Source organism: Saimiri boliviensis, chromosome 1, assembly GCF_048565385.1.
Source record: "Saimiri boliviensis isolate mSaiBol1 chromosome 1, mSaiBol1.pri, whole genome shotgun sequence".
NCBI classification, from domain to species: Eukaryota; Metazoa; Chordata; class Mammalia; order Primates; family Cebidae; genus Saimiri; species Saimiri boliviensis.
In genome coordinates this window covers 24,896,414-24,918,087 of record NC_133449.1, presented here as the reverse complement: position 1 = coordinate 24,918,087, position 21,674 = coordinate 24,896,414, and the positions used below count along the sequence as shown (strand labels likewise).

Genomic DNA, 21,674 nt, shown 5'->3' with positions numbered 1-21,674 from the left:
GGGTCAGGATGGGCTGATGTACTCAGGGCCCTCTGCACATTCCCAAATCAGGAGAGTTTTTTTCTTGATTGTGTATTCCTGCCTCTTGTCTCATCTGGAGGCCTCTTTCCTGAGCTCTTTGCCTGTTCCTCTGAGGGCCTCTGGTCCTGCTCTCGCATATCTCAGAACTCCTCCACACTCTCTCTGTTCATCAGATATCATCATATGGGATTGATCTAATCATGTATTTTTAAATTTTATTTATTTATTTATTTTGAGATAGAGTCTCACTCTGTCGCCCAGGCTGGGTGCAGTGGTGCAATCTTGGCTCACGACAACCTCCACCTCCCAGGTTCAAGTGATTCTCCTATATCAGCCTCCTGAGTAGCTAGGACTACAGGTGTGGGCCACCACGCCCAGCTAATTTTTATATTTTTAGTAGAGACAGGTTTCACCATCTTGGCCAGGCTGGTCTTGAATTCCTGACCTTGTGATTCGCTCTCCTCAGCCTCCCAAAGTGCTGGGATTATACGTGTGAGCCACCACACCCGGCCCTAATCATGTTATTTTTAAAAATTAACCTTAGCATATGAATTACCTGTTGCTGCCTAACAACTTACCCCAAAACGTAGCTGCTTGGGAGAACAAATATTTACTGATAATCCACAAGTATTACAACCTCACAGCAACCCAGGTGCTGTCTTTCCTGGTCCCAGTTCAGTGTCTCACACAAGGCTGCCATCAAGGCGTTGTCACCTCAAGGCCCAGCAGCACATGTGGCTCTTGGCAGGACTCAGATCCTCATGGTTCCTTGGACTCAGGGCCTCAGTTTGGTGCTGGCTAATGCCTGAAAGTCACCCTTGGTCCCTGCCACAGGGCCTTTCCACAGGGCAGCTCACAGAATGGCAGCTGGCTTCACCAGGATAAGGAAGCAGGAGAGAGCGAGAGAGAGGAAGAAAGAGTCTTCTATAACCTCTCCTTGGAAGATATCCCACTTGTTTGATTCATTAGCAGTGGGTCACTAGGCCCAGCCCACATTGAAGTGGGGAGACTACACCCAGATGTGAATGCAGGGGTGGTTACTTGGGGCCATCTCAGAGGTCTGGTGACCACGTTTGCTTATCTAGCTAAAGTCACTCACATAAAGACTCACTGCTTGGCCGGGCACCGCACTCCTGTAATCCCAGCACTTTGGGATGCTGAGGTGGGCCGATCACCGGAAGACAGGAGTTCGAGACCAGCCTGGCCATCATGGTGAAACTTTCCATCTCTACTAAAAATACAAAAATTAGCCAGACATGGTGGTGCACGTCTGTAATCCCAGCTACTCGGGAGGCTGAGGAACGAGAATTGCTTGAACCCAGAGGCAGAGGTCGCAGTGAGCCAAGACCATACCATAGCACTCCAGCTGGGAGACAGAGCAAGATCCTGCCTCAAAAAAAAAAAAAAAAAAAAAAAGGGCCAGGCACAGTGACTCACACCCATAATCCCAACACTTTGGGAGGCCAAGGCAGGCAGATCATGAGGTCAGAAGATTGAGACCATTCTGGCCAACATGGTGAAACCCCATCTCTACTAAAAATACAAAAATTAGCTGGGCGTGGTGGCACATGCCTGTAAGCCCAGCTACTTGGGAGGCTTAGGCAGGAGAATCGCTTGAACAGAGGAGGCAGGGGTTGCAGTAAGCCGAGATTATGCCACTACCCTCCAGCCCGGTGACAGAGCGAGACTCCATCTCAAAAAAAAAAAAAAAAAAAAAAAAAGACTCACTGATGACTGATAGATGTATTACTCCCTGGAGATTACTACCTGCTCTAGCACTTTTCCTGCTCTTTTCCACTTTTCATTACAGAAGAAAAAGAGCCAAAAATTTGATGCATTTCATTGTCATTTAACAGGTATTTCTTAAGAATTTACCTATGCTAAGTGCAGGGATTCAGAGGATGAAATTTCAGAAGCAAGACAGTGCTGTGATGGAGATGCACAGGGTTCTGTGGGAGCATCTCAGAAAGACCTCATCTCATCCTAGAGATGGCAGTGAGACTGATGCCCAGGGGACCAGCAGGAGCCAGCCAGACAGCGTGGGGGAGAGTAGTGCTCCCAGCAGAGAGAGTGGCACGAGAGCGCAAGTCCCATCAACAAAGAACCTTTGCCACACTTTTGCTTTTTTGTCAAAACCACCAAGTAGCAGAGTTGGTTGACATCCCTTGCATGACATATATCCCATCCAAGATCAGCTCCAGTCTCCCGAACCCGCAGCCTCAGGCCTGGTGAAAGCCCATGCATATTGGTGGGCTATCATTTGTGCCTTTAACCCACCTGGGATTGCAAACTGGTGTTATTCTACCCAAACCAGAATTCACAGAGGGCCCTGACAGCTCTGTCCTAGCTTCATTTTCATCCAATATGATCCTAATGCCAAAGGTTGAGGTATAAGACCCATGGAGAAATAACACCTTCCCAGGAATCATAGCTTTTCTCTTTCAGATTCTCTGAATAAACTTGTAGAATCTGGTTTTTATCTTTCTCAGAGGGCACGTGCTGAGCGATGATATCAGGAAGAGGGTCTGATTATTTCCAGGCTGACGGTGGGCAAGAGATGTCAATTCCAGATACTAGAGCGTTAGCCACCTGTGGCTGGCCACCCTGCCCACCCCTCTTGTCTCATCCCCCATCATCATTTCGATATCAAAGTATTTGCAAAGGTTCAGTGTCATGCTCTTACAAAGCAGCCTGGATGTTCACCTTGGATCCTGTGACTGACTTGCGGTCCTCAGGCCATGGTGCTGGGCCCAGATCATACAGAAGGGCATTCCTGAGTCCTCATAATGTGTTTAATGCTGGCTGGGTCATCTGTCTTATAGTAAAGTATGTTAGCATTTCAGAGGTCATGGTCATTCTTTTTTTTTTTTTTTTTTGAGATGGAGTCTCGCTCTGTCACCCAGGCTGGAGTGCAGTGGCACGATCTTGCCTCACTGCAATCTCCTCCTGCTGGGTTCAAGCGATTCTCCTGCCTCAGCCTCCTGGGATTACAGGCATGTGCCACCATGCCTAGCGAATTTTTGTATTTTTAGTCGAGATGGAGTTTTGCCATGATGGCCAGGTTGGTCTCAAACCCCTGACCTCAGGTGATCCACCAGCCTTGGCCTCCCAAAGTGCTAGGATCACAGGCATGAGCCACCACAGCCGGCCCATTCTTTTGCTTTAAGTGGATTTAATTTCCATCTTGAATTCTCACTCTGTCTGAACTGGTCACTTAATCTAGACATTTCCAGGCAAACTCTGAAACCAGTCCCTCAGAGATACTTATCCCCCTTCCTGTGCCCTGAGGTTTGCCTATTCTGGACATTTTATATAAATGGGATCATAAATATGTGGTCTTCTGTGACTGGCTTCTTGTACATAGCATAATGTCATCAAGGTTTATCCACATGTACCATGTCTCAGTACTTCATTTGTTTTTATTGCCAAAGACTGTACCATTCTGTGAATATACCACATCTTATTTAAATCATCCATCAATTGATGGACATTTGAGTCGTTTTACTTTTTGGCTATGTCAAACAACACTACTATGAACATGTGGGGTCAGATATTTGCTTGGACATGTTTTCATGTCTCATGGATATACATCTAGGAATGGAATTGCTGGGTCGTATGACACTCAATGTTTAACCTTTTGAGGGGCTGCCAGTCTGTCCAAAGCAGCTGCACCATTTTACATTTTCTTTATTGGTGGGGGGTGGTATTTGGTCTTAATTCCATACATGCTTAAAGAAATTAAGTTATCTAAAAAGCTCAGGACAAATTTATGCCTTTTATTTTATTTTATTATGCCTTTTATTTTATATTCGATTCAGCAATTGCTGAGATTTCCCTAGAATCACAGTCTACAAATACATGACCGTGAAGGATTGGGAGGTGGTAATAGGAAAGTAGCTTGGTTGACAAGACAGTGTCTTGTCTCAGATTGAGGTTTCAATGTTATGAAAAAAGAACATTAGCAATATTGCAGAGTGGTTACAAGAGCCATCCCTAGCACCAGCCTGTTTTTTTTTTTAAGTTCCTTTATTTATTTATTATTATTTCAATAGGTTTTTGGGGAATCATGGTGTTTGGTTACATGGATAAGTTCTTTAGCGGTGATTTCTGAGATTTTGGTGCACCCATCACCCCATCAGTTACACTGTACCCAGTGTGTAGTCTTATCCTTCACCCCTCCACCCTTTCCCCCAAGTCCTCAAAGTTCAGTGTATCATTCTTTGTTGTTGTTGTTGTTTCTGAGACAGAGTCTTGCTGTGTCGCCTAGGCTGCAGTGTAGTGACACGATCTCAGCTCACTGCAACGTCTACCTCCTGGGTTCAAGCAATTCTCCTGCCTTAGCCTCCCAAGTAGCTGGGATTATAGACATGAGCCACCAGATCTGGCTAATTTTTGTATTTTCAGTAGACACGGGGTTTCACCATATTGGCAATGGTCTCGAACTCCTGTCCTCAAGCAATCCGCCCATCTCAGCCTCCCAAAGTGCTAGGATTACAGACCAGTGTATCTTTTTTTTTTTTTTTTTTGAGACAGAGTCTCAACTCTGTTGCCAGGCTGGAGTGCAGAGGTGCAGTCTTGGCTCACTGCAACCTCTGTCTCCCCATTCAAGTGATTCTCCCACCTCAGCCTCCCAAGTAGCTGAGACTACAGGTGTGCACCACCACGTTCAGCTGATTTTTGCATTTTTAGTAGAGATGGGATTTCACCATGTTGGCCAGATGGTCTCGAACTTCTGATCTGCCTGGCCTCCCAAAGTGCTGGGATTATAGGCATGAGCCACTGCGCCCAGGCCATTCTTATGCCTTTGCTTTCTCATAGCTTAGCTCCCACTTATGGATGAGAACATAACAATGTTTGGTTTTCTATTCCTGAGTCACTTTACTTAGAATAATGGTGTCCAATTCCATCCAGGTTGCTGTGAATGCTATTGTTTTGTTCCTTTTTATGGCTGAGTGGTATTCCATGGTATGCATATACCACATTTTCTTTTTCTTTTTTTTTCTTTTTTTTTTGAGACGGAGTTTCGCTCTTGTTACCCAGGCTGGAGTGCAATGGCGCAATTTCGGCTCACCGCAACCTCCGCCTCCTGGGTTCAGGCAATTCTCCTGCCTCAGCCTCCTGAGTAGCTGGGATTACAGGTACGTGCCACCATGCCCAGCTAATTTTTTGTATTTTTAGTAGAGACGGGGTTTCACCATGTTGACCAGGATGGTCTCGATCTCTTGACCTCGTGATCCACCCACCTCGGCCTCCCAAAGTGCTGGGATTACAGGCTTGAGCCACCGTGCCCGGCCCTCACATTTTCTTTATCCACTCGATTGATGGGCATTTGGGCTGGTTCTGTATTTTTGCAATTGTGAATTGTCCTAGCACCAGTCTTCAAGAGGAAGGGAGGGAATATTTAATTAGGGCTTCTTATGTATAATTCTGTATTTTTTAAACTTATGCCATTCATCTTTTTATAATATTCCATATTAGATAAGAGAAAACTAAGATTCAGAAGCATTAATTTATTTACTCAAAGAAAATACTGAAATAAGAATGCAAACTCCATCTCTAGTGCTTTATTCACAACATAAATTTTTTTTTTTTTTTTTGAGATGGAGTTTCACTCTTGTTACCCAGACTGGAGTGCAATGGCGTGATCTCGGCTCACCGCAACCTCCGCCTCCTGAGTTCAGGCAATTCTCCTGCCTCAGCCTCCCGAGTACCTGGGATTACAGGCACGCACCACCATGCCCAGCTAATGTTTTGTATTTTTAGTAGAGACGGGGTTTCACCATGTTGACCAGGATGGTCTCGATCTCTTGACCTCGTGATCCACCCGCCTCGGCCTCCCAAAGTGCTGGGATTACAGGCTTGAGCCACCGCGCCCGGCCCACAACATAAATTTTTATCTAGCTTCCTCGCTCACGGGAAGAAACTTTACCAATTACATGAGAAATACCTACAAATCAGTTGCAATGATTTATTCATGTATTAATTTGTTTAATCATGATTTTATCACACAGATTTTGAATATTTGCTATTGCTAGAAACTCTGATGCCGATGTGGTTAGGGAGATGCATATAAATATTTAAATACATTAATATATATTTATATATTTATAAATATTTATGTATATTATTTGATTTATATATTTGTGTATATAAATATACATGTATATTATGTGATTTTCTATATTTATAGTTTTATATTTATAAACAAGTATGATATATTTATAAATAGAAAAATATATAAACTTAAAATAGATATACTTATATATATTTATATAACTATATAAATATAAAAACAAACTTTAAAAAATTTTTTTAAATTTTTTAAATTTCAACAGGTTTTTGGGGAACAGGTGGTGTTTGGTTACATGAATAAGTGTGTTAGTGGTGTTTTCTGAGCATTTGGTGCACCATCATACAAGCAGTGTACACTGTGCCCAGTGTGTAGTCTTTTATTCCCTCACCACACCCCACCCTTGCCCTGAGTCCCCAGAGTCCAGCGGATCATTCTTAGGCCTTTGTCCTCATAGCTTAGCTCCCGCATATCAGTGAGAACGTACAATGTTTGGTTTTCCATTCCTGAGTTACTTCACTTAGAAAAATAGTCTCCAGTTCCATCCAGGTTTCTGTGAATGCCATTATTTCATTACTTTTTTATGGCCGAGTAGTATTCCATGGTGTATATCCCATTTTCTTTACCCACTCCTTGATTGACGGGCATTTGGGCTGGTTCCATATTTTTGCAGTCGCAAATTGGGCTGTTATAAACATGAGTATGCAAGTATCTTTTTTGTATAATGACTTTCTTCCCTGTGGATAGATACCTAGTAACCGGATTGCCAGATCAAACAATAGACCTACTTTTAGTTTTTTTGTTTTCTTGAGATAAGAGTCTCGCTCTGTCACCAGGCTGGAGTGCAGTGGTACAATCCCAGCTCATGGCAACCTCCACCTCCCAGGTTCAAGTGATTCCACTCCCTCAGACCCCAAGTAGCGGGGACTACAGGTGCATGCCACCATGCCCAGCTAATTTTTTGTATTTTAGTAGAGATGGGGTTTCACCATGTTGGCCAGAATGGTCTCAATCTCCTGGCCTCATGATCCACTCACTTCAGCCTCCCAAAGTGCTGGGATTACAGGCGTGAGCCACCACACACAGCCTACTTTTAGTTCTTTAAGGAATCACCACACTGTTTTTCATAGTAGTTGTATTACTTTACATTCCCACTAACAGTGTAAAAGTGTTCCTTTTTCATTGCATCTAAACCAACATCTGTTATTTTTTTAGGTTTTTATTATGGCCATTCTTGTAAGAGTGAGGTGGTATTACACTGTAGTTTTGATTTGCCTTTCCCTGACAATTAGTAATTTGAGCATTTCTCCATCTACTTGCTGGCCATTTGTATATCTTCTTTTGAGAATTTTTTTATTCACATCCGTAGTCCAATTTTTTATGGGATTTTTTTTTCTTGCTGATTTGTTTTCTTTATAGATTCTGAATATTAATCTTGTGTCAGATACATAAATTGTAAAGATTTCCTCCCACTCTGAGGGTTGTTTGTTAACTCTGCTGATTATTTCTTTTGCCATGGAGAAGGTTTTTAGTTTAAGTCCCATCTGTTTATCTTTGTTTTTGTTGCATTTGCTTTTGGGTTCTTGGTCACGAAATCTTTGCTTAAGCCAATGTCTAGAAAGGTTTTTCCGATGTTATCTTCTAGAATCTTTGTGGTTTCAGGTCTTAGATTTAAGGGTTTGATCCATCTTGAGTTGATTTTTTATATAAGGTGAGAGACGAGGATCCGGCTTCATTCTTCCACATGTGACTTGCCCATTATCTCAGCACCATTTGTTGAATAGGGTGTCCCTTCTCCATTTTGTGTTTTTTGTTGCTTTGTCAAGTATTTGGCTTTATTTCTGGGTTCCCTATTGTGTTCCATTGCTATATGTGCCTATTTTTATGCCAGTACCATGCTGTTTTGGTGACTGAGGCCTTATATAGTATAGTTTGAAGTTGAGTAATGTGATGCCTCCAGATTTATTCTTTTTGCTTAGTCTTGCCTTGGCTCTGTGGGCTCTTTTTTGGTTCCATATGAATTTTAGAATTGATTTTTGTCATTCTGTGAAGAATGATGGTGGTATTTTGATGGGAATTGCATTGAATTTGTAGGTTACTTTTGACAGTATGATCATTTTCACAATATTGATTTTACCCATCCATGAGCACGGGATGTGTTTCCATTTGTTTGTGTCATCTGTGATTTCTTTCAGCAGTGTTTTGTAGTTTTCCTTGTAGAGGTCTTTCATATTCTTTGTTAGGTGTATTCCTAAGTATTATATTGTATTTATTTATTTTTGCAGGTATTCTGAAAGGGGTTGAGTTCTTGATTTGATTCTCAGCTTGGTTGCTATTGATGTATAGCAGAGCTACTGATTTGTGTACAATAATTTTGTACCCTGAAACTTTGCTGAATTCATTTCCAGTTCTAGGAGCTTTTTGGATGAGTCTTTAGGATTTTCCCTTTTTTTTCCCCCCGCTTTTTGTGAAGAACAGTGTCTCACTATATTGCCCAGGCAGGTCTTGAACTCGTGGGCTCAAGCTGTCCTCCCACTTCTGCCTCCCTAAGAGCTCGGATTACAGGCGTGAGCCACAGTGCCCAGCGAGTCTTTAGGATTTTCTAAGTAGACGATCATATAATCAGCATATGGCAACAGTTTGATTTCCTCTGTATCGATTTGGACGCCCTTTATTATCTTTCTCTTGTCTGATTGCTCTGGCTAGGACTTCTAGTACTACGTTAAATAGACGTGGTGAAAGTGGGCATCCTTGTCTTATTCCAGTTCTCAGGGGAAATGCTCTCAACTTTTCCCTGTGATGTTGGCTGTGGGTTTGTCATAGATGGCTTTTATTACATTAAGGCATGTCCCTTCTATGCCAATTTTGCTAAGGGTTTTACTCAAAAAGGGATGCTGGATTTTGTCAAGTGCTTTTTCTGCATTTATTGAAATAATCATGTGATTTTTGTTTTAAATTCTGTTTATGTGGCATATCACATTTACTGACTTACATATGTTAAACCATCCCTGCGTCACTGGTATGAAACCTGCATGATCGTGGTAGATTATCTTTTTGACAATGCTGTTGGATTTGGTTCAGTAGTATTTTGTTGAGGATTTTTGCATCTGGGATTTTGGTCTGTAGCTTTCATTTTGTTTTGTCCTTTCCTGGTTTTGGCATTAGGATGACACTGGCTTTATAGAATGATTTATGCAGGATTCCCTCTTTTTCCATCTTTTGGAATAGTATCAATAGGATTGGTACCAATTCTTCTTTGGAGGTCTGATAGAATTCAGCTGTGAATCCATCTGGTCCTGGACTTTTTTTTTTTTTTTTTTTTTGGCAATTTTTTGGATTACCATTTCAATCATGCTGCTTATTATTGGTCTGTTAAGAGATTCTGTATCTTCCTGGTTTAATCTAGGAGGATTGTATATTTCCAGGGATTTATCCATCTCCTCTAGATTTTTTTTTTTTTTTTTTTAATGGAGTCTTGCTCTGTCACCCAGGCTGGAGGGCAGTGGCTCAGTCTCGGCTCACTGCAACCTCCGCCTCCCAGGTTCAAGCAATTCTGCCTCAGCCTGCTGAGTAGCTGGGATTACAGGCACCCACCACCACACCCAGCTAATTTTCGTATTTTTAGTAGAGACAGTTTTACCATGTTGGCCAGGCTGGTCTCAAACTCCTGACCTCATGATCCGCCCACCTCGGCTTCCCAAAGCGCTGGGATTACAGGCGTGAGTCACCATGCTCAGTCTAGGTTTTCTAGTTTATGCATGTAAAGATGTTCATAGTAGCATTAAATCATCTTTTGTACTTCTATGGTATCAGTAGTAATATCTCCTGTTTCATTTCTTTTTTTTTTTTTTTTTTTTTTTTTTTTTTTTTTTTTTTGAGACAGAGTTTCGCTCTTGTTACCCAGGCTGGAGTGCAATGGCGCGATCTCGGCTCACCGCAACCTCCGCCTCCTGGGTTCAGGCAATTCTCCTGCCTCAGCCTCCTGAGTAGCTGGGATTATAGGCACGCGCCACCATGCCCAGCTAATTTTTTGTATTTTTAGTAGAGACGGGGTTTCACCATGTTGACCAGGTTGGTCTCGATCTCTCGACCTCGTGATCCACCCGCCTCGGCTTCCCAAAGTGCTGGGATTACAGGCTTGAGCCACCGCACCCGGCCTCCTGTTTCATTTCTAATTGAGCTTATTTGGATGTTCTCTCTTCTTTTCTTGGTTAGTCTTGCTAGTGGTCTGTCAATTTTATCTTTTCAAAGAACCAGCTTTAGGGTTCATTTATTTGTTTATTTTAGAGACAGAGTCTTCCTCTGTCGCCCAGGCTGGAGTGCAGTGGTGCAATCTCAGCTCACTACAACCTTCACCTCCCAGGTTCAAGAGATTCTCCTGCCTCAGCCTCCCACGTAGCTGGGATTACAGGCACCCACCACCATACCCTGATAATTTTTGTATTTTCAGTAAAGACGGGTTTCACCATGTTTGCCAGGCTGGTCTCGAATTCCTGACCTCAAGTGAGCCACCCCTCAGCCTTCCAAAGTTCTGGGATTACAGACGTGAGCCACTGCACCCAGCCTGTTTCATTTATCTTTTGTATTTTTACTGTGTGTGTTCCAGTTTCATTTAGTTCTGCTCTGATCTTTGTTATTTCTCTTCTGCAGGGTTTGGGTTTGGATTGTTCTTGTTTCTCCAGTTCTGTGAGGTATGACCTTAGACTGTCTGTGCTCTTTCAGACTTTTTGATGTAGGCATTTAATGCCGTGAACTTTACTCTTAGCACCACTTTTTCCGTATCCCAGGGGTTTTGATAGGTTTTGTCACTATTATTCAGTTCAAAGAATTTTTAAATTTCCATCTTGATTTCATTGTTGACCCAGCAATCATTCAGGCGCAGATTATTTAATTTCCATGTATTTACCTGGTTTTGAGTGTTCCTTTTGGAGTTGATTTCCAATTTTATTCTAATGTGGTTTGATAGAATACTTGATGTAACTTTGGTTTTCTTTTTTTTTTTTTTTGAGACGGAGTTTCGCTCTTGTTACCCAGGCTGGAGTGCAATGGCGCGATCTCGGCTCACCGCAACCTCCGCCTCCTGGGTTCAGGCAATTCTCCTGCCTCAGCCTCCTGAGTAGCTGGGATTACAGGCACGTGCCACCATGCCCAGCTAATTTTTTGTATTTTTAGTAGAGACGGGGTTTCACCAGGTTGACCAGGATGGTCTCGATCTCTCGACCTCGTGATCCACCCGCCTCGGCCTCCCAAAGTGCTGGGATTACAGGCTTGAGCCACCGCGCCCGGCGTAACTTTGGTTTTCTTAAATTTACTTAGACTTGTTTGATGGCCATTTTACATTTCTATCAGCAGTATATTAGGAATCTAATTTCTTCACATTCTTGCCCCACTTGTCTTTTTTATTATAGCCATCCTTGTGGGTGTGCAGTGGTCTCATTGTAGTTTTGATTTGCATTTCCCTAATGTCTAATAATATTGAGCATCTTTCCATGTACTTATTGGACATTTATATGTCTTTGCAGGAATGTCTATTCAGATCCTTTGCCCATTTAAAAATATTATTTGTCCTTTTATTATTGAGTTGTAAGAGTTCTTTTAGATATAGATCATGTATCATATATAATTTACAAATATTTTCTCCCTTTTGGGGGGTTGGCTTTCACTTTCTTGATGGTATTCTTCAAAGCACAAAAGTTTTACTTTTCATAATGTTCACTGTGTCTAGTTTTTCTTTCATAGCTTGGGCTTTTGATGTCATATCTAAAAAGTTATTGCCTAATCCAAGATTATAAAGCCTTCCCCTATGGTTTCTTCTAAGAATGTTACAGTTTCAGCTCTTATGTTTAAGTTATTGATTCATTCTGAATTGATTTGTCCATACACTGTTTAATGGTATCTTTTGAAAAGCAGAAGTTTGGCTGGGCTCAGTGGCTCACGCCTTTAATCCTAGCACTTTGGGAGGGTGAGGCAGGTGGATCACCTGAAGTCAGGAGTTCGAGCCCAGCCTGGCCAATATGGTGAAACCCTGTCTCTACTAAAAATACAAGAGTAGCTGGGCATGGTGGCACGAAACTGTAATCCCAGCTACTCGGGAGGCTGAAGCAGGAGAATCAGTGGCACCTGTGGGATAGAGGGTGCAGTGAGCTGAGATCACACCACTTCTTAAAATTTCAGTGAAAGACAGTTTATCTGTTTTGTTTTTACATATCATGGTTGGGGTGTGATAGCTAAGAAATCTTTGCCTAATCCAAGGTCACAGAATTTTCCAGTGTTTTCTTGGAGACTTATAGTTTCCGCTCTTACAGTTACTGATCCATTTTCGTTTTAGCTCTTGTAGTTACTATGATCCATTTTGATTTAGTTCATATTTATTTGTATCATGGAAAAATCTCAGAAAGCATGCTAAGTGACCAAAGCAAACTGCAAAGTGATATGAGCAGTACAATATCATTCATGCAAAATTTAAAAGCATGAAATATTATTTATTATTCATAATCATATATGCACATATAGGTTAAAAGTTTCACACCAAAATCTTTGATGATGGTAGCCTCTGAAGGGATGAGAGGAAAGAACTGATGGTTAAAGCAGTCCTCAGATTTCTCTGCAATCTTCTTAGGTTGAAATACATTTGACAGTATGAACAGTTACCAATTTGGGGTGGGTGGCTTATTATGCTGTACTTTTTAGTATTCTGTACTTTTTTTAACTTCTCAAAATACACACGCATACACACACACACACACACACACACACACACACGCACGATTCAAAGTGAGAACCACAGAGAACAATCCATTTCTGTTGCGTTCAGCGGCCACACGGTTGAAGCACTGCACTGGGATGTCATGCATCCAGCCTGTCCACCTGTTCAGGGCCAATTCTGTTTGTATGTGGGGTTTCTGAGCTGGATCCCCAGAAGAATAACTATCTTCATTTGAATTCAGTCTCACACTTTGGCTTATATTTTTTCCAGATTTGCTTCCACAGAAAACCCTAGTCTACCTGCCACACGCTGTTCCTATCACTCTGAAGAGCTGCGGAGCCCACATTTCATTCAGCGGCCCTTGATCACTTTTCTCCTATTTATTTATTTTATCCCATTGCTCCAAACTTTCTCCACAACTCTACCAGGGCCTCCCAAGGAAAGCTTGGTGTCTGCTTACCACGTGACTTTTCTCACCTTGTCTCCATGGGGTGGCCCCGGACAGCCTTGCTGTGTGTGTACAGTGCGTGTGGCAGGACGGGCCTGATGGCCCCACTTGCAGCCTTGCAGCTGAACTCCCCACATGCTCAGAGCATGCCCTGGGGAAGTGGGGGCCCAGCGTGCAGAGTGTGCACTGCCATCCCTGGAGTCAAGGGCTTCTTCCCATGCCTTCCACTGGCGAACTGTGTGGCCTGATACAACGCTCTCACTCTTTCTATTCTTCTCCTTTCTATAAAGTGGATATAAAAATATATGCCCTGGCCTGGCATGGTGGCTCACGCCTGTAATTCTAGTACTTTGGGAGCCCAAGGCGGGCAGATTGCCTGAGCTCAGGAGTTCAAGACCAGCCTGAGCAACATGGTGAATCCTCATCTCTACTAAAAATACAAAAAAATTAGCCCACTGTGGTGGTGCCTGCCTGTAGTCCCAGCTACTCAGGAGGTTGAGGCAGGAGAATCTCTTGAATCCGGCAGGTGGAGGTTACAGTGAGCTGAGATCGCACCACTGCACTCCAGCCTGGCAACAAAGCAAGACTCTGTCTCCAAAAAAGATATATATACACATATAAGTATGTACACACACACACGCACACACACACACACGCAAACGCACGCACACGCCCTTTCCACTCACAGGTTGCTGGGGCTGTTAGACGAGAAGGTGTACATGAATGTGTTTGCAAAAAAAATGACAGTCGTTTGTGTGTTACTCCCCACTCTGGAAGCTAAGCCCTTCTAGAGCCTTGGCCCAGCTACGCAGCTCACTGTGTCTTCCTGAGAGCCCTCCGCCCCTCTGTGCGAGCCTCTTCTTTCCCTACCATTCGTGGTCTGTTCTTATGATGTTCTCCCACCACCTGCTCTTCCCGCCCCCTTCCTTTTTTTCTTTTCTTCTTCTCTGCAGTCTTGGAGGCAGCCTGACTCCTTCCTTTCAAATATGATCTTGTACCACTGAACCCTGAGGCCCGTTGGCTGGCTCCAGTTGATGGAGAAAAAGGACTTTCTTCCTTCCTCAAAGAGGTCAGGTACTTGCGATAACGTATTTTCTCTTTGAATCTCCAGGCTCAGGCCACAGGGTCACCGCATACATCGCCCACCCACGGAGGCAGCCGCCCGATGCCCATGCCCGTCCGCTCCACGTCTGCCGGCTCCACCCCCACCCACTGTCCACAGGACTCGCTGAGCGGAGTCGGGGGAGACGTGCAGGAGGCCTTCGCACAAGGTGAGTTTCTGGAGCGGAGTTCGCCGGGAGCTGAAGGGGCTTGGAAACATGGATGAGATTCCTGCTGAGGTTTTTTCCATTTCTTTTTTGTGCTCTTAGCTTTGAGTGATCAGATTTTCACTGACAGTATAAATAAGTCAGGTGCTGGCGCCCTCCCATGAGACGGGCTGGTCTCCAGCGGGAGGGCTGCAGGCTTCCGATGTGTGCCAAGAACAGGCCTCCTGGGGTTCTCTGCCCTTTTTTCTGGATTATGGGAAGTGCTTTGTCCTTTGGGCTTTGTCTCCTCCAGAGGAATTAGATGTAATAATTTGCTGGCCTAGAAGGAACTGTAACAGGCACTGTACCTGGGACTGTGCTAAGAGTACAGTGCGCATGGCATTGCCAGGGTCATCAGAGGAGCTGGTGGCCAGCAGTATTAAGTAGTTGGTAGGGGTTGAGAGGGAAGTCCTGTGGGGGCTGCGGATGAGAAGGGGAGGTGGTGGTGGTGGAGAGTAGAGCCCCTCGCCCCCCAGGGCTGAGGAAGACCTCGGTGGATTGCTTACTCTGGAACCCAGCTCTTGATTGTGTGGTGACCCCAAAGCGTGGAACTGACAGGATGCTGCTGCCCAGGTGGAGAGGGCAGACGGATAGGGACCAGTGGATCAGTGCCTCCTGTCCCCGCTGTGCCTGGGAGCGGGCAGAGCTGCTGCGGCCCCATCTCCTCTTAGGTATTCCACACCTGTGTCCTCTGGCCTGGCAGAACTGAGGCATTTGCCCGACCATCTCTTCTCCGTGCCCACCCACACTACATCCCCATCTGCTCTGCCTCTCCTCAGGTACGAGGAGAAACCTCCGCAATGACCTGCTGGTGGCAGCTGACTCCATCACCAACACCATGTCATCCCTGGTGAAGGAGCTCCATTCAGGTGAAACCCAGAGCTCCCACCCAGCTTCCCGGCCTCCCCTTCCTTGCCCATGCCCTTCTCACTTCCTCGCCGCCAGCGCTGGCAGAACCTCACCACCCAGCTCGCACCACCCCATCTTACCACCCAACTTTGCCTTCTAGGAACACACTGGATGTCTCCACCCAAGAGCCTCTCCCATAGGATCGCGTAGGGACGATTGCACATTCAGGCTTATCTTAGGAGTCAACTTGTGGAGCGAGCTGAATTTAGAGAAATCCAGACCTTTAAGTGCAGTCAGGCTCCTTCCTTACTTAACTCGTCTTCCGTCTGTGCTTCGTCCACAGCCGCTCTCTCCCTAGGCCTGACCGATCGTCTCATTCTGAAGCTTCCCTGGAGGTCTGGAGCCGAATCAGCCAGGAAAGCTCTGGACCGTCCCCTGCTGCCTTTCTGCTCTCTCCTGTTTCATTTGGTTTTGAAACCTATTCCCTCCTTTTGTCCGTGACCAGGCTCTGATTTCACCTGAAGTTCATGACCTGAGTCTGTCGCCTCTTCTGCACCTCGTGTTCCGCTCATCTGTGACTTCTTTTTTTATTTTTATTTATTTTTTATTTTTTGTAATTAAGACAGGGTTTCACCATGTTGGTCAGGCTGGTCTTGAACTCCCGACCTCAGGTGATCTGCCTGCCTTGGCCTCCAAAGTGCCTGGATTACAGGCCTGAGCCACCACACCCGGCCCTGTGACTTCTTTCTCAGTCTCACCATCACCTCGCCACTTCAGTGACTTCCCAAAGACCTTTACCTCGGGGCATTTCACCTTACATAAAAACCAGGAAAGAGAGAGAAAGTAAAAAGCCATTAACGTATCATCCTATCTCCAAGGAATCACTAATGATTCCACAGCGGTGGGGTTTCCGCATTTTGTGTTAAACTAGTGGTTTCCCTTCGTGAGCCTGTAGGTCACTCACACTGATGGCTCCCTTTTGATTCTTTCCACCTAATGTAGTGCTTTTAAATACCTTGAATTAGCTTAACAGGGTTCTTCAATAAAAATGCAAAGCAGTTTTTCCATGGACCATTCAAACACATACACTTATTTCAACACTCTCAGGGAAGGCAAGCCTTGGGCATTTTTCAGCCCGTCGTAGGAGAAGGCACACATGGTTAGGGTTGTCATGGGACCAGCCAGGGCCCCCAGCTCTGCTCTCAAGATGGCCTCTTTTCATACAGACAAAAATGAGTGCGTGGCCCACGCTGGTCTTTCCAGTCAAGGTCAGATGCTGCTTCTCCTCTTTGATGGTGCCACCCTCTCCGTTCTAGCACTGTTTCTTAGCCCCTATCAGAAGTACAGCCCCCTCCACACACAGAAACACAACAGGTGACAGCCTTCGGGATGAGCTCACAGGTGACTGGAAGGCACTTTCCCTAATAGGGCTCCCACAGATGCCAGAAATCCCACTTTTAGAGGAAATTTCTTAGGGAATTTTGGGCCATGGAAATTAACCACACTTTTACCTCACGGCCACTTTATTAGAGTTTATGCAAAATAAGTGACGTCTGTGCTCATCATGCTAGGGTGAGAGGTCATCAAATACCACAAGGCACATAGAGACCAAATAGCTTCACAAGAATTAAAAGTTGAAAGGAATACTCAGCAGTCTCTCACTGTAGGAGAGGATGGTTTCAACAAAATGATGTAGTGTAATTTGGAAGGTACCTTAGCGAGCACATCAGCCAGTCCCTTACTGTAGAAATGTAGCCTGTGCTTCTCAGGAAAGTGGTCTGCCTGAGGTCATGCAACTTGAACTGGGAAAACTGGTCCTAGAAGTTGAGTCTTCAGAGCATCTTACTCCCCTCCAGGACAAGACATCAAAGCCAGAGTCCCACAAGGCCCCTTTCCCTGATGCTGTCCTCCCAGTCACTGAAGCCTGTAGGTAGACAGGACCACAGCCACACGTTGCACAGTATCCCTCTAACATGCAGACACAGACGCCCTTTACATCTGAGGGTACCAGTTTCTCAATGAATGGAACAGCTTCTCCCAACACCAACACGTCTTTACTATCTCCTTGACCGTGACTACAGGTTTTTGTTCCAATGAGAGGACATATTAAGATTATCTTTACATATATTCTAGACAGTGTATACACAGTATATATACATAGCTCGTACTCCTCATATTTATAAAGTTTTTTTATAATGGAATAATGGAATCCTAGAATTGGAAAGGATCAAGGCCAGCGTGGTGGCTCACACCTATAATCCCAGCACTGGGAGGCCAAAGTGGGTGGATCACCTAAGGTCAGGAGTTCGAGACCATCCTGACCAACATGGTGAAACCCCATCTCTACTAAAAATACAAAATTAGCCAGGTGTGGTGGTGGGAGCCTGTAATCCCAACTACTCAGGAGGCTGAGACAGGAGAATCGCTTGAATTCAGGATGCGGACGTTCCAATGAGCACTCCAGCCTGGGTGACAAGAGCGAAACTCCATCTCAAAAAAAAAGAATTGGACAGGATCTTAGAAGTCATTTAATCCAACTTGCCACCCAGTACAACAGTTCTCTGAGTATTTCCAGCCAGTTCATTCGTGACTAACTCTAGTCACTGGAAAGTTCTTTCTTAGTGGGGAGCCAAAATCTGCCTTTCTGTAATTGATTTATCCCTGTCCTCTCCTCTAAAGCTACCCAGGAAGAGCCCAGTGCCTCCTCTGCAGGCTCGCTTTTCATGGGTTGGATGGCAGATGACATGACCCTCCCTAGACTTCTCTTTAGACAGCTACACCCAATTCTTCAGCCTTCCCAAACATGACATGGTTTACTCTTCCCAGCCTGCTTGACCACACCAGGATGTGGCCATTTTCCAAGGCCCCTATTTAAAGTGCACACCCAGGGCTGGGCACCCTGCTCTCCATCACGGGGGCTCCTTTCCCTGCAGACCACAAGGCATCTGTGACACTCTTGAGTGGGTGCCCGGAAAAGCGCCTTAGACAGCATTAGCGTTTCCCACATAGCCACTCTGCACTGTGTGGTCATTGTATGTTTATCATCCACTAAAACATCTGGATTTTTTTTTTTTCTTTTCTTTTTACAGAACCCCGTGCTGATCTAGTTATTCCCCACAATATATTTTATGGTTGCTTTCTTAAACCTGAAGACAAGACATTAGACGTCTCCCTGGCTGTCACCACCTGAGGACAGACAGGCATAGAACAGAGGCACATGCCCCCCACCCCTGCCCGGTCAGGAAACTGAGTGATGTGACTGCACTGCTCCCTGTGGGCTCCCGGCTCACCGGCTCCTATTCAGCAGTGCTGGGCGTGGGCCACGCAGGTGCAGACTGCGGAGCCTGCAGCCACGAGCTTAGCTAGGGTTTCCCCCCGAGCCTCAGCAGTTGCTTTGTTCCCCCTCCTTCTGTACTTGCACTGTGCTGAAGGGTCACTGGCCTCCTTGGACTTGTTTTCACAGCAGAGGAAGGTGCAGAGGAAGAAGAGGAGAAGATACAGAATGGGAAAGACAGAGGTAAAGGCAGCTCAACAGGACTCCTAGTTTGAATGGGGAGCCAGAGCCCATGGATGAACTGCCCCCCACTTTGTTTCTGCATTCCTTCCTGCCACCGCCCTTCCCAAAGCTTCCAAACCCAAGTTCCCTCTGCCCACTTTCCTCATGTGACAGGTTTCACCTTCCAGGTGGTAATGTCAGCCCATCAACAAAAGCTTTCTGATTTCCTGATCCTGGGATAGGTTGTTGGGTTATAGGAAGTAGATACAAGTAAAACACAAAACCTGACCCCCTTGACTAGAGAAGTTTATGATCTAGTTAAGAAAGCAAACTAAAAATGCAAAATAAAATAGAAGATAAAATGAAGTGACAAAAAAAGCTATTAGCATCACAAAACTTATATGCTGACATATAAGTATAAAAAGGGTTTCTGAAAAGGAAGAGATTCTTGTGGGCCAGAATAGCCAAATGGTTTTGTGGCTTCATGGAAGAATAAAAGCAAGAAGGGAAGGTGTCAGCAAAGGACAGTAATGCCTTCCTAGTTTCATTATATATCAAACCTGCTTCATACATGACATCTGGGAAGACGTGCGCGGAATGATTTTCATGTGTGATGATATCGTCTAGCCCTCAACAACACTGTGAGACTGATTCCAGTGTCTCCATTTCACCCATGAGGAGACAGGCTCAGAGAGATGCTGCTCATGTTCGTGTTAAATGGCAGAGATTAGGCCGGGCACAGTGGCTCACGCCTGTAATCCCAGCATTCTGGGAGGCCGAGGCGGGCAGACCACCTGAGGCCAGGAGTTCGAGACCAACCTGTCCAATGTGGTAAAACCCTGTCTCTACTAAAAATACAAAAATTACCCAGGTGTGGTGGTGTATGCCTGTAATTGCAGCTACTCAGGAGGCTGAGGCAGGAGAATCCCTTGAACCCAAGAAGTGGAGGTTGCAGTGAGCCGAAATTGCACCACTGCACTCCAGCCTGAGCAACAAAGAGAGACTCCGTCTCAAAAAAAAAAAAAGGCAGAGATTAGGCTTGAACTGGGTCTTTCTGACTCCAGACTTCCTGCTCTTAATCTTCATCCTTCTATGTTACACTGAACAGAAAACAAGATTCTCTCTGGGCATCTGAGGGTTAGCTGTTCTTTCTGCCATGAGTTAATATGTTGGTTGCTGGATTCCTTTTAAATGCCAGCTCCCCAAGGCAGAGATTTTAGTCTGTTAAGTTCATGTTGTGTTCCCACTGCCTAGAACTGCACCTAGCACTTAGTCGGAGGTCAATTAATGAACAAATCAGAAATAAACAGGGTGATGAGATAGTACCTTATCAAGGGAGAGAAATGGAATGGCTGGTCACCCCAAGGAGGTGAAGGTAGGGAAAGCAGGAAGGATGAGGAGGAACCAGCCCCAGCCCTCCCACGGAGGAATTCTGAACAAGGCCCAGGGAAGAGAAAGAACCTGGCAGGTGATAATGGCACAGCCTGAGTTTAACTCCAGTGCCCGTGCTTTTAGTCTGAGCAGAACTAGTAGACAAAGCGAAGTGGAGTGATCTGTCTAAGGAAGGGTAGAAAGAAGTCAAGTGGGGCCGGGCACGGTGGCTCACGCCTGTAATCCCAGCACTTTGGGAGGCCGAGGCGGGTGGATCATGAGGTCAAGAGATCGAGACCATCCTGGTCAACATGGTGAAACCCTGTCTCTACTAAAAATACAAAAAATTAGCTGGGCATGGTGGCGCGTGTCTGTAATCCCAGCTACTCAGGAGGCTGAGGCAGGAGAAATGCCTGAACCCAGGAGGCGGAGGTTGCAGCGAGCCGAGATCGCGCCATTGCACTCCAGCCTGGGTAACGAGAGCGAAACTCCGTCTCAAAAAAAAAAAAAAAAGAAAGAAGTCAAGTGGGAGAGGCAGGTAAGGAAGCTGTGACAAGGAAGGGAAAGCCCTGGGACAGGGGTCTGGAGCACTGTTGGCCCATTGGGGCTGGTGTGGCTAAGAGAGGGAGGTCTTTGGAGTCTCGGGGACGAGGAATTTGTCAGCAAGGACACTGAAATTGCTGAGGAAGAAACGGAGAAGAGGAAGAATATTCTGCAGATTCTGAAATCATCTCGCGAGTCTGAGCTAGGCCTGGGAGGAAGTAGACAACAGCACCAGTGAATTGATGAGAATGACACATTTGGCATGGACGCCAAAAGGTCAGACTAGACTGGGCATGGTGGCTCACGCCTGTAATCCCAGCACTTTGGGAGGCTGAGGCTGGAAGATCACTTGAGACCAGGAGTTCGAGACCAGCCTAGGCAACACAGCAAGACCCCCATCTCTACAAAACATAGAAGTAATTTGCCGGATGTGGTAGTACACACCTGTAGTCCCGGCTACTTGGCAGGCAGAGGCAGGAGGATTGCTTGAGACCAGGAGTTTAAGGCTGCAGTGAGCCATAATCATGCCACTTCATTCCAGCTTGTGTGACAGAGCAAAGCCCCGTCTCTAAAAATAAATAAATAAAAGGTCACACTAGAGAGCAGTAGTGTTTCAGACATCCAGAGATGCTTTGTAGAAATATACAAACAACTGACTTCCCCACACAGACAAGAAAGAAGGCAGGAGGGCAAGAGGTGAAGAGATACACAGATAAATTTACACTGGTGTAAACACATGCTCCAAACACATGCACACACACACACACACACGCACACGCACATGCCACCCAAATCCCAGCATTGCTGTGGAATGTTCCTGGCTGAAGACGTAACAGCTGCATCTCTGGCCCCCCTTTCCCTAC

The 21,674-nt window shown here is 45.2% G+C and overlaps 1 protein-coding gene across 37 annotated transcripts in view; it reads left to right on the top strand.

Annotated features, from left to right (window-relative positions):
* DTNB (dystrobrevin beta) overlaps positions 1-21,674 on the top strand; it is a 318,860-nt gene that overhangs the window by 293,578 nt on the left and 3,608 nt on the right. For 7 of the 37 annotated variants that reach the window (XM_010345791.3, XM_074395000.1, XM_039477406.2 and 4 more), the window contains 3 exons: positions 14,357-14,516; positions 15,332-15,421; positions 15,745-21,207. In XM_010345791.3, coding sequence (XP_010344093.1) covers positions 14,357-14,516; positions 15,332-15,421; positions 15,745-15,902 — 408 coding nt within the window. In that variant the 3' untranslated portion in view covers positions 15,903-21,207. The other 30 variants (XM_074395051.1, XM_074395044.1, XM_074395061.1 and 27 more) reach the window with 8 other exon arrangements.